At 42.4% G+C, this 11,834-nt stretch overlaps 1 protein-coding gene across 2 annotated transcripts in view; it reads left to right on the forward strand.

Annotated features, from left to right (window-relative positions):
* The window catches only part of CSGALNACT2 (chondroitin sulfate N-acetylgalactosaminyltransferase 2), a 49,532-nt gene extending 41,688 nt beyond the window's left edge, over positions 1 to 7,844 (forward strand). Inside the window, exons 6-8 of one of the 2 annotated variants that reach the window (XM_054982477.1) lie at positions 991 to 1,085; positions 4,004 to 4,085; positions 6,382 to 7,844. In XM_054982477.1, coding sequence (XP_054838452.1) covers positions 991 to 1,085; positions 4,004 to 4,085; positions 6,382 to 6,674 — 470 coding nt within the window. In that variant the 3' untranslated portion in view covers positions 6,675 to 7,844. The remainder of the gene's footprint in view (positions 1 to 990; positions 1,086 to 4,003; positions 4,086 to 6,381) is intronic. The other variant, XM_054982478.1, reaches the window with a different exon arrangement.
* The last annotated feature ends 3,990 nt before the right edge of the window (positions 7,845 to 11,834 follow it).

An 11,834-nucleotide genomic window follows, 5' to 3' on the forward strand; every position in this document is an offset into this window, starting at 1 on the left:
ACACACACTCCCCCCCCCCACTGTGCTATTGTAGTTGTGTAGTGTGAGCTTTTTAAGGAAGAGTCTTAGAAGGCAAGCTGGTTGCTTCTGTTTTTCTTAAGTGGATTGCTGACTAATAAAAAAGACAGCCTCAGTTGGCAAGTATGAAGATTTGGCTAATCAAAGCAATAATCAAAGTAGATGAAATGCATTGGTATTTGGGGGGGGGCTTTCAGAGGCTAGAAAAGAAGCGCAAGATAGAAATCCAAAAAGAGGAACTTCATGATTGATGGACAGTTTAAACTGAGAGCAACAGATGGAGCAATCTGATAGGGTTTTTTCCTTTTTTTTTTTTTTTAAGGAAGGGCGTTTGTTCTGGAAGCCAAGGTGGTCTTGAGAAACTCAAACTACACAACAGGAAACAAAGACCTGAGCAGTACCTGCCTTCATAACAGGATATGTTGACCAGGCAGTCGTTAGTCTTGTTGAGTCTTAGATTTTGCAAGGGAGCTTGCAGAAGATTGGGGTTGTGCAAAGATGAACGGGCCTAACAGTCAGCTACCACAAAAACCTCAGGGGAGGGGTCTGTTCGCAAAAGGCGACCATCTGGGAAGCTTCCAGGGCACACAATAAAAGAAAAGCCCTCAACAGAGTAACGTCAGAGCGTGATGGGCAGCTGTCAGGAGGACTCCCACCCTGCAAAGTTCACCAGCTACCAGCCAAAATGGCTATTTCGGCTCAGTGGTGTAAGTGCCACTTAAGCTGTAACATCACCCTGTTCCTTTTAAAATAAATATTCCATTCATTAGTGAAGTGCTGTAGTTTCTACATTCCTTCTTCAACTGATTGCTTCTGAAGGGCAGCGTCAGCGTCCAGGTCACCCTGTGGGTTTTTTTGGACATTACTAATAATTATCTAGCAAGAATCACCAATTTATAATTTTCCTTACAAGTTGGCTTTTCTGCTGAGAAATGTACTACAATGAATAACAAATCTCTCCCCTCCTTATAGGCAAGAGAGTTTTCTACCCTGTGGTGTTCAGCCTTTATAATCCCGCCATTGTTTACGCTAATCAAGATGTGCCACCCCCTGTGGAGCAGCAGTTGGTAAGTGGCTGTAGTCTAAGGGCCTTAAGAATGTCCCTGTTCAAGTGAGGCAGTTCAGCCATGGGGGTGATAGTTGGTCTTTAAAGAGGAAACTACTGGACCAGCCCCCGACACGCACCAGCAAGTCCTTCACTGTGTCTCAACTTGCCTCCTTGCAGGGTTTGCCTCCAACATTTCAACAGAGAACAAAAAGTTCTCTGTGTCTGGATGATGCCTGCAAACATTAGGAAGAGTCCAGTAGCACCTTTAAGACTAACCGACTTTATTGTAGCATTGTAAGGATCTGCCAAGCAACTCTCAAAAGACTTCACTGTAGGCAGTAAAAGAACTTCATTGAAAAGCTGCTAGTATCATGAGCTGACTCCATCTTTGCCAGGAATAACGTTCACATGCGAGCCTCACTCATATATAGGCTTTCAAAGAGCGGGCGAATGCTAAGACCCTCCCCTCCCCCAGTCTAACGGTTAGCTAGGTTCAGCAGAAAAACATCTAAGCGGGAAAACAGCAGAACTGGTGTATGGGATTTTCAAGGTTGTGGTGTCTGGGAACTACTGGGTGCAGTTCAAAGGAGCCTACAGATAACAGCAGGAACAAATGCCTCCCTTGCATAGTTTCACATCGCAGGTCTGAAAGGCAAGGTAGTTAACAGTTGCAGTCCAGTCAAAGAATAGCTTCAGCATTTGACCATAACCATAACATCAAGCATTAGACTATAACCATAGCAGCAGGGAATAGCAGGGTGTTGCTGGGTATGGCAGGTGATGCTAAGCACCTAAGCCGAACAAGGGGAGAAAACCGGATAGTGAAAGGTACAAGCAGCAAGTCCGGGGATGTGCAATTAATGCTAACTTTTTATGTAAACGTTTCAATAGTGCAAACGTGCAAAGTGCAAAGTGCAAATAAATAATATGCAATGAATACAATAAATATAATTAATACAATTCAGTTGTCCAAGTCATTATATGAATGTCCGAAATAAACCCACAATGGGGACATATTAAAGAGGAAGTCACAAGGCAGTCTTATGGTGGTGGCTCAAGTCCAATGAGATGTAAATCCACCCGTGGATTTACATCTCATTGGACTTGAGCCACCACCATAAGACTGCCTTGTGACTTCCTCTTTAATATGTCCCCATTGTGGGTTTATTTCGGACATTCATATAATGACTTGGACAACTGAATTGTATTAATTATATTTATTGTATTCATTGCATATTATTTATTTGCACTTTGCACGTTTGCACTATTGAAACGTTTACATAAAAAGTTAGCATTAATTGCACATTCCCGGACTTGATGCTAAGCACCTGACAAGTTTAACTTTCGAGAACCACAACTCTCTTCATCACATGCATCTCTTCTTACATCTCTCTCATCTGATGAAGAGAGCTGTGGTTCTCAAAAGCTTATGCTACAATAAAGTTGGTTAGTCTTAAAGGTGCTACTGGACTCTTTCCTATTTTGCAACTACAAACGAACATGGCTAACTCCTCTAGTTAATAAGGAAGGCAACAGAATTGGGATATGGCTTACCATTAGAGCTACGGAGGTCAAAATTTGAAACAAGTCAGCTGGGTCGAGACGGTGGCACCCCGTAGCCATGACAGAAGTGGTACCATACAGTGGGAGTGGAGGGCCATGATCGGTAGTGCAGGTTGTCAACCTGAGACCGGGATCACAGGTTGGACACTAGTCAGCTTCCCCCAAGTTCTGATGGGAAATGTAGGCATCCTGGTCTCGCAGCTTGACTCTCTTGACTGCTGTCCAATGGACTTTTCAACTGTCACTTTTCCAACATTCCGCCAAGCTGCCTACATTTCCCATCAAAACTTGAGGGAAGCTGGCAAGTGTCCAACCTGTGCCTTTTGTCACTTGTAGTTCTGCTCTGAGAGTGCAAGGGCACTGAGGAGCATTATTGATGCTATAACTAGGTTGAAGAATACGTGAGCATGGATTGCAGCAGAAAGAGTAGAGCCTTTGCAGGAAGTTACCGTGGGCAGTTGTTTCTTACTACAGCTTAATTTGCAGCATTCTTGCCTGAGCCTGGTACAGACAAAGAGTAGGAGTGATTGTACACATTGCCTAGTCTTACTCAGGCTGGAATGAGACGTGAAGGTAAACATTCTCACCCCAAACAAGCACACAGGACAGGGAAAGCACCTTGCAGGGAACACTCTACACAAGGCTGCTTTTCTCAGAGGCAACCCTGTTTTTTTTAATCTTGTCTTTTTCCACCCTTCGAGCTATGAACTTGGGCAGTACCTTGCAGTGGAAATTTTAAAGAAAGGAGCCTGTCTGAGAAATTTCCAGTTGAAATCTGATGAGAGAGTAGGCCACAGGTGTAGAGGTTCCGGGTAGCTGTGTTGGTTCAAAGAAAATCTCCCAAAATGAAAGTCATATAACATCTCTTACTGGCCAAGTGTGCTTTCATGCTCTCTAGAACTCATTACTAGGATGGATGCCGGGGGGGGGGGAAAGCTGGGAGGGAGGGGGGTTTCAGGCCACGAGGCCCTTTCCCTGCTGCTGACAGAATGCCCTGCAGACTTCAGTCCTTTGAGTCGGAAAGGAAAAGTTGTGTTTAAGGGCCTTTAACAAATGCAAGTAAATAAATATATGGGAACCAGAGCTCTGGTCGAAGTTACCAGGTGGGACAATTTCACTTTCTGAAAAGAAATGTGTAAGGCAGTAGGGGCTGCCTCCGTTGCAAGTATAACAACTAGTGATTGAACAAATATCTGAGGACCAAATAAAGTATACGGGTCACCTAAAAGGGAGAGAGCAAAGGGTGAAGTGTGTGTTGGGGAAGGACGTTATAAAACAATAAATGCCTAATAGAAATAAGTTGTGCAAGACTTTGTTACTCCTCCTCTAGAGACTCCGGGAAAGTCTACAGTATGCGTATGCTTATAATTTTAGGTGCACAAAAAGGACTCTGGTTTTTGGCGGGATTTTGGCTTCGGGATGACTTGTCAGTATCGAACAGACTTCTTGACTGTCGGTAAATCTCTTCTAAAAAATTGTCTACACTTTTGTCGAATACTCTCTGTGTTACTGATTTTGTTGAGAATGTGTGTTGCTACATTCTACAGCCTGCTCAAATGCAAATGATTCTTGCAGGAGTTTAAAGCTAGAATAGATTCTTGCTTTAAGGAAGTAATTTAATCTCACGTTAAATATGCAGGAAAAAAATACCTGAATTATTCTACAGATTAGACTAGTTATTTCATTCTTAGTGTTTTTTTTTTTTAAAAGAAGAAAGATTTCTACAATCTGAAAGAAAACCAGAGTTTTCGCATTTTAAAAGCTAGCACATCTTATCGGAACTGCTTAGCTCATTGATACTCTTCAGCACCATCTTGTGGCTTAAATGTAATATCATTGGCCGCATAATAGCCTGGATTTAGTTGCAGTAATAATACAATATTGTTTTGCACAGCAATGCAGTAATATACAATAATATACAGTAGCTTTGAGAAGTGTTACCTCTTTGTGTTATGTACTTAAGGCAAATCAAGTTAAGTACATTATTGTTACATGTTTGCCTTTTTTCACCCTAACTATAGTGCATTCTCGAGTCACTTCAATCTGTGCTGGACTTGTTTGCAGCCCCCCCCCCCAAAAGGTCTGCAGCTTGGGAATGCCCCTTAAAGTCATTTTATCCTGAACACTCTTTAATCCCTACGTAAGATCAGTGGCTCCAATAATGGGGAGTTTCGGAGCAGGTTTTCTCCAGTATACTGATGACACCCAGCTTTACTTCTCATTATTCAAGCCTCTGGAGGCAACTGTGAAGGCCTTCTCCCTGTGTCTCGGGGCTGTGATCGAGCGGCTGAGGGCAAACAACCAGAAGCTTATCCAGGCAAGGTGAAGGTGATGCTGGTGGGGAAGGCAGAATTTATTTACTGCGTTTGTAGCCCACCTTTCTCACTGGGACTCCAAGGTGGACTGCAAAATACAGAAAGCAATTCAGTCAGACAGCATAAGATACCCAATTCAAACTTTATTTGTTGATGGTGATTTTGCTTGGGGGATGTTCCTGGACCTGGACTTGTTAATAGATAAACAAGCTGCTGCTGTTGCTTAGAGTACCTTCTTTCGATTACATCTAGCTTGTAAGTGAGCCCCTTATCCTGTTGACTGAGCTCCTCCAGTTTGTGCTACTGCACTCTGTCTATGGTTGCCTTTGGAGACATCTCAGAAGCTCCATTTGGCACAAAATGCAGCAGCAAGTTTCTTCTCTGGGGTCAGTCATTCAGGAGGACACACAACTAATGCTGCATCAACAACACTGGCTGGCTACCTGCTTCTGGACCAAGTTCAAAGTGCTGGTTATTTTCTTTAAAGCCCTTCATGGCCTAGGACCCTCGTACTGACCGTGCTACGTTTCCCAGTGTATCCCCTGTGCCAGTTACATTCTTCAGGCAGCCACCTCCTTAATGTGCCTTTCCTTTTAGGACTTGTCCATACAGCTACATCAAGATTGCAGACTTTGTTCATGGCGGGCTTAGTCCTTTGGAATGGCTTGCCAGAGTTCTCACTTCTTCACGATTTCACTAGCTGCATTTAGGAATTATTCTTGATTGGAGGGTGAACTGTTCCGTCAGTTTTGGCTGTGCTCATTCTAAGATTGTTTTCATTTATTATGTGCTTTAAATTGTGAATATTTTTAATTTGTAATTTTTGTGTATTTTAATCTGTTTAATTTTGTTAATTGCATTGTATTATTTATGTCCTAGCAACCTGGTGGTTGCATCTTGAGTCACCTTAAGTCTGAAGAGATAAAGTGAGGTAAAAATGTTTTAAATAAAAAAAAAATCAGGTCCAGCTTTGCTTAAGGACACAGAAACGGTGTCTGTAGCAATATAGCTAAATTCATCATCTAGAAGAGTCAGAGTTTCAATGGCTCTATTTTTATAGTATCTCACAAAAGAAGGTAACAGTTTAAAAACACCTTATAAAATAATTCCAGTTAAAATATTTAAAATGACTTGCCTTGCTGAACTGGTTGCCAAACTCTTGGTTAAACTGATGGCATATGAAACATTATACGGTGATTACAGACTTGTTCACTCTACTCTGCTGCATGAAACTAGATTTTAACTGTTTACTATTTTATATTTCTCTGTTTTTTTTTTAAAAAAGTTATAAAATTAGACGGTCTGACGACTCAGTCTACTTTAGAAGGGAGTGAACTGAACATGAACTGATGAAATGAAATGTCTCGTCTCACCTTGATTTATGACATCTGTTGGCTTCAGAAGTGTGTTCTGTGTTCTCTCTTGATTTCCTTGTAGGAGGATTTGACTTGGAAGTCAAAGGCTGGGGTGGAGAGGATGTCCACCTCTACCGGAAGTACTTGCACGGTGACCTAGTTGTGGTCAGGACCCCAGTGCCGGGCCTCTTTCACCTCTGGCATGAGAAGCATTGTGCTGATGAATTGACTCCAGAGCAATACCGCATGTGTATTCAGTCCAAAGCCATGAATGAGGCATCTCACTCTCACCTCGGGATGCTGGTTTTCAGGGAAGAGATCGAGGCACATCTACGCAAGCAGGCATACCGGACTAACAGCGAAGCAATAGGTTAAAACAATCTTCTGTGTAATCCAAAGGACTCTGAAGTTGCTACAAACCAGCATCATTCTAAAGCCTTAATTAACTCAATTTTTAAAAATGCAGTGCCTCTCTTTTTTGCTGAAGTTGAGTTTAAAATCTTCTCTGGCCTATTAAGTACATCTCGCTATTTCAGGCACTTGAGTGAAAGGAAGTATTTCTATTTGTGCACAGAGGGGAAAACAAGAGCAGAATGTATTAACTCTTCCACCTCTTGTTTTTTTCTTTTTTTTTTCTTAAACTTTTTCACTTCTCAGATTTACATTTCGTGACAGTAAGGATTGCAAGTGAACATTAACTGAATTCTCCACTGCCTATGGTCATTTCTGTACTCATTTCACTGTACTTTTTTAGAAATGTATAAACTCAATGGGAAGAATAAAACAAACAAAAGCTGTTGAAGACTCCTATACAGAAATGTGGTATGTTCTGCAACTAGACTCATTGAATTCGCCTTACTAACCATCAGGTACATAAATTAACTTAACAAGAATATGTTTCAGTTTTCAAAAAGAGACTACAGAACAGTTACGATAATGTGGTCATGCTGTTCCTTATTGGACTGAAAATGAGTTGAGCTTGTATGCTATTTGCTTAATCCTAGCTACTAGCCAAATACTTTTTGCATGTTTCAGGATGTACAGAGAGAGAGACTGACTTGAACACAAAGTGGTTCACTTCACTGCCTCATTATGACACTTCTTGTCTTCTAGGTAAAGGGAACTGCAGAGATTATGTTTAAATATTAGATGGTATCCACTTTGACTTTACTTACCTTGGTCCAGTTTTCTGTCATTTTACTTTCAGCAGTGGGCACAAGAATGCCTCTTGCACAAGCCCCATTGAGATGGTTGTCTAGAAGCAGAACTTTGTGCTCTTCCGATCTGTTTTAGCTGGGGCTTGCCAAGGAAACTGGAACCGTTGTGCCTGTTTCGTTCGTGAATGATGCAAGATACAGCTCTGAGTTCTGAACAGCTTGTTCACTGTTTGAAAATAGTTCTGGACATTGTTCCCTTTTTATCATGTAGGTTGCCTTTATATAACATTGTGGAGAACAGTGTAATGTGTCTAAAGTGGAGAGAATGTACTGCAAGTTGGCTTGCTGTGTTCTCTTTATAAATAAATTGAATACCTGTGTATTTTAATTAGACTGTGGCTTCTTATTTGAGATCATGAAACTGATGTGCCTGCACCCATAGTTTGCTAGGTATTTGTGAACGTCAACAGAGTGCTTTAATAACCGTATAATTCTGTATATGGGACAGATCCATCCCACTGTGATACTTAATAGACACAAATCCATTCCAGCATTTCCCAGTTAAAGCTGGCAAATTGCCTTAGAGCTGTTCCTGTGCAAATTATAACAGTAGTAGTATTGATTACTTGTGCTACTATCCTGCTGCAAACGTGAAAAGGTGCTTTTCCCTGGTAGGAAGGTGTACGTACATCTAATGGCACAGAGAGAGAGAGATGCATATTGTCCCCTTTTTATAACATTCAGAAGTGGTAGATGAGGAAACTTCAGTCTCTCACACTTCAGCCACTGATTTCATAGAAAAGCTTGTTACTTGAATTGGTCTCCTTGCAGTAAGACAATTGTGTGTGTGTGTGTGGGGGGGGGGATTAGCAGCAAGGAAGACGGCTATGCGAGAGGTAGTAACTATGGGATCTTGTGCACCAATGTCTATAAAGGTCCCTTCCTCTAGAGAACCAGATATTCAATCAAAAAGGGTTTTTATTTAAAATATTACAGATCAATTGCACACAAAACACACAGCGCACACACAGAGCTAACTAGAAAAAACGAAGGAAAGTTGGAGAGAGTTGCAAAGTTGATTTTATAGTTACCAGGTCCAGAAGACTGGGGGTGTTTGAGGGAGAGCAGCTTCAGTGACCAGAGCTTCATGGCAAGAGGGAGAAGGGCTCTCTCTCTCTCTCTCTCTCTCTCTCTCTCTCTCTCTCTCACACACACACACACACACACACACACACAGAGAGAGAGAGAGAGAGAGAGAGAGAGAGAGAGAGACGGCAGGACAGTCATATATACTGTGAAACATGCCCTGAAGCAGGACTGAGAGTCTCTGCCCTAAAACAATGCCTTCATGGTTCTTCCCAGGGTGGGACAAAGGACTGGGAAACTGTCTCCAGGGTGAGACAATAAGGCTGGCGAACTGTCTCCAAGGTGGGACAATGCACTAGGAAGGTTTGATTAGGTCTTCCTGGGAGGAACTATAGGGGTAAAATGATTATTTGATGATCCACAATGGCTGGATGGGTGAAAGGTAGAATTGGCAGAATGTGTGAATGGATTCATTCAAGTACTTCTGGAGACCTCCGTTGTTCTATGGTTATGCACAAACTCTAGTACTTCCCATCTCCTGCCTAGCCAGGCAGCTTGTCTGTTTTGAACACATGAGCAGAGGGGCATATGCTATTGCCATATTCATAAACCTTAATATCGTGAGGGGTAAGCATGACCGCTTACAAGCTTGAAGAGGCCTTGAAAGGCCATTCCTGGATTGCTCCAAATCATGCCAGTTTTTGTGCCACGCAACAGCTTTCCTCTTGGTCTCAGTAACACCAATCCAAACCGCTGCATAAATGAAACAATCTGCTTAATACCCTACTATGTGACAAGTACACAATGTGGAGTTAGCACTCTTTAAGTTTTGCATGACTTCATGGTCCCTTGGGATGTGATGTGAAGGAAAATCCATATGCGTTCCAACCTAAGAGTGGAGGTGAAGGATATTTTTAGTGGTCCTAACTGTGCTTTCTCCCCTACCTTAGCCTGCAGAGTTTTGTCACGATCAGCATTTTTCTTACAGCTCATCTGAAGATAAGCTGAATGCAATGGGGCACGTTGAGGTGTAGGGTTTAGGTCCCCTCAGAGACGCACCCTGATTCACTGTTGCAACTAACTGGAAGATCAAGCCTTAACTAAATGTGGTGATGGTGTACTGTGCATATTCATGGGCTCACAAAGGAGTCTTGTTTTTTCAGGAATGCTCTCTATGACCCAGCCTACAGGGACACAGAAGATCAGTTCACACAAATGGATTTGGATAGGAGAGAGCATCGTGAAGCTTTCCCATGTGCCCAAGTCCTAATTTTTTCCAAGGCAGGCTGCCATCTTTATCAAACCACAGCTGAAACTTCTAAAGGTTCCTGAGCAGAGGCATCTGACGAAGAGAGCTGTGGCTCTTGAAAGCTTATGCTATTGTAACATAAGTTATTGGTTAGTCTTAAAAAGTGCTACTGGACTCTTTGCTATTTTGCTGCAATAAAGTTGGTTAGTCTTAAAGGTGCTACTGGACTCTTTGCTATTTTGCTCCTGCAGACTAACGCGGCTAACTCCTCTGAACAGAAGCAGAATCAGGTTCCAGCTGACAGAGCAGATAAATCACATAGTACTTTGCCAAGTATCCCAGCTCTGGCAGGCATTAGAATGTTTGTTTAGGATCTCAAGACTTTTGCGTCAGCCCAGTAGAATTTGGTATCTTCGGATTAACAGTTTGTTGTTAATTGATTATGTTTAAGAAAAAACAAATTTAAAGCTCAGGAATTAAGACTTTGGATTTGGCTGTGACAGTCAAAAATCTGTATTTATGACAGTCACAAAATCTGTATAGGGGAGTATATTTTGTTCATTGTGTTCCAGTTATTACTCTGTGGTTCCATTAGGTCGTGGGTTTTGATCCAGTTATCTTCTGGCAAGGGAGAATTTTTGAAAGTTGGTAAGATGGGCAAAATCAGTTTTTTAAATAATACATCAAATTTAATGTTTCTACACATAAACAATAATTCCTCCCATCAGAATATTCTGAGACATAAGATAAAACACACCATTTCAAAATTGTATGTACTCCCTCCATTAATTCTTATTAACTTTGTAGTTTTGAGTTTGTCCAAGAATGCAATTGAACTTTGCTGTGACATACTAAAAATTAACCACTTTTTTACATGCATTTTGTAAATACAACTCTGGAAGAATCCTTTTTTGAGTTCTCCCTCTGAGGCGGAGGACCTCTTGGGTGATTCCCACCGTCCAATCAGGGAGGCAGGAACTAATTTTCTTCCTCTTCCTGTCTGGTATGTGGGACACCCTCTCTCTCTTCAGTTCTGTTCCTGCCTCCAGGGAGAGTGGTCTAGTAGCAGACTAGCTCTGCTACTTTCGTATTAAGACTGCAGTTTCATTTTCACATTCCCATTCTTACTCCTTTTCCTTTAATCTTTCCTTTGTCTTTCAAACTCTGTTGACTTAAAACTTTCATAGTTCCTCCCTATCTTTTTGCTGTCCTCTCCTGTCTCTTACTACCCTCCTTGGCTGACTGAGAGGATCATGGCAGCCATTTGGGGCAGCCACCTACAAGATGGACGCCAGGGATTCTGAGAGGACCGCTTCCTAGACAACGGAGAGGAATGCTCCTCAGTATTCACATCGAACGCGATGGGTATTGATGAATCTGGTGTCGACATGCCTCCCAGCTTGTACGTGCTCCCAGCAATGAGTCGGCACTGACATGCCTCTGCGGCTTGTGCGGTCTCCTGGCTACAAGTTGGCCTCAAAGCCACAGAAGAGTTTCAAAAGACCCATCCCACTGATTGGAAGATGGATGCATCTGCACGTTGCTGCTCTGCAGCTGGAGTTGGCGTGTTACCTCAGCTTTTGGCGGGAAAAGACACCAGGAATCTCCTCAGCTCTGGTGCCACAGTGAATATGCCCATGTCAACCTCCTGGCTGGAGATTCCACAGCAGGCATTTTCTCTTCAGATCTAGCTCTGCCTTTACAACAGGACTCTTCCTGTCAGATGGGTAACGAATGAAGGGCACAGACTTGCCTGTGTCTTTGAACCTTTTAACTTCCTAAGACTAACCATGAGGGAAGAAATATGTAATCTCTGCTGGGCTGAAACCTCTGTTAATAGTGGTGTGGTGTCTACCTCCTCCTCCTCCTCCCTCCATGGGTGAGGCGAAGGCTCAGTGAAAGGACTTCTGCTTTGCCTGCAGAAGGATACAGGTTTGTTCCCCATTAACTCCAGTTAAAAAGATAGATGATGGAAAAACACTTCTTCCTGAGACCCTGGAGACCCGCTGCCAGTCTGAGTAGACAGACAACACTGACTTTGAT

The sequence above is a fragment of the Eublepharis macularius genome, chromosome 6 (assembly GCF_028583425.1).
Source record: "Eublepharis macularius isolate TG4126 chromosome 6, MPM_Emac_v1.0, whole genome shotgun sequence".
NCBI classification, from domain to species: Eukaryota; Metazoa; Chordata; class Lepidosauria; order Squamata; family Eublepharidae; genus Eublepharis; species Eublepharis macularius.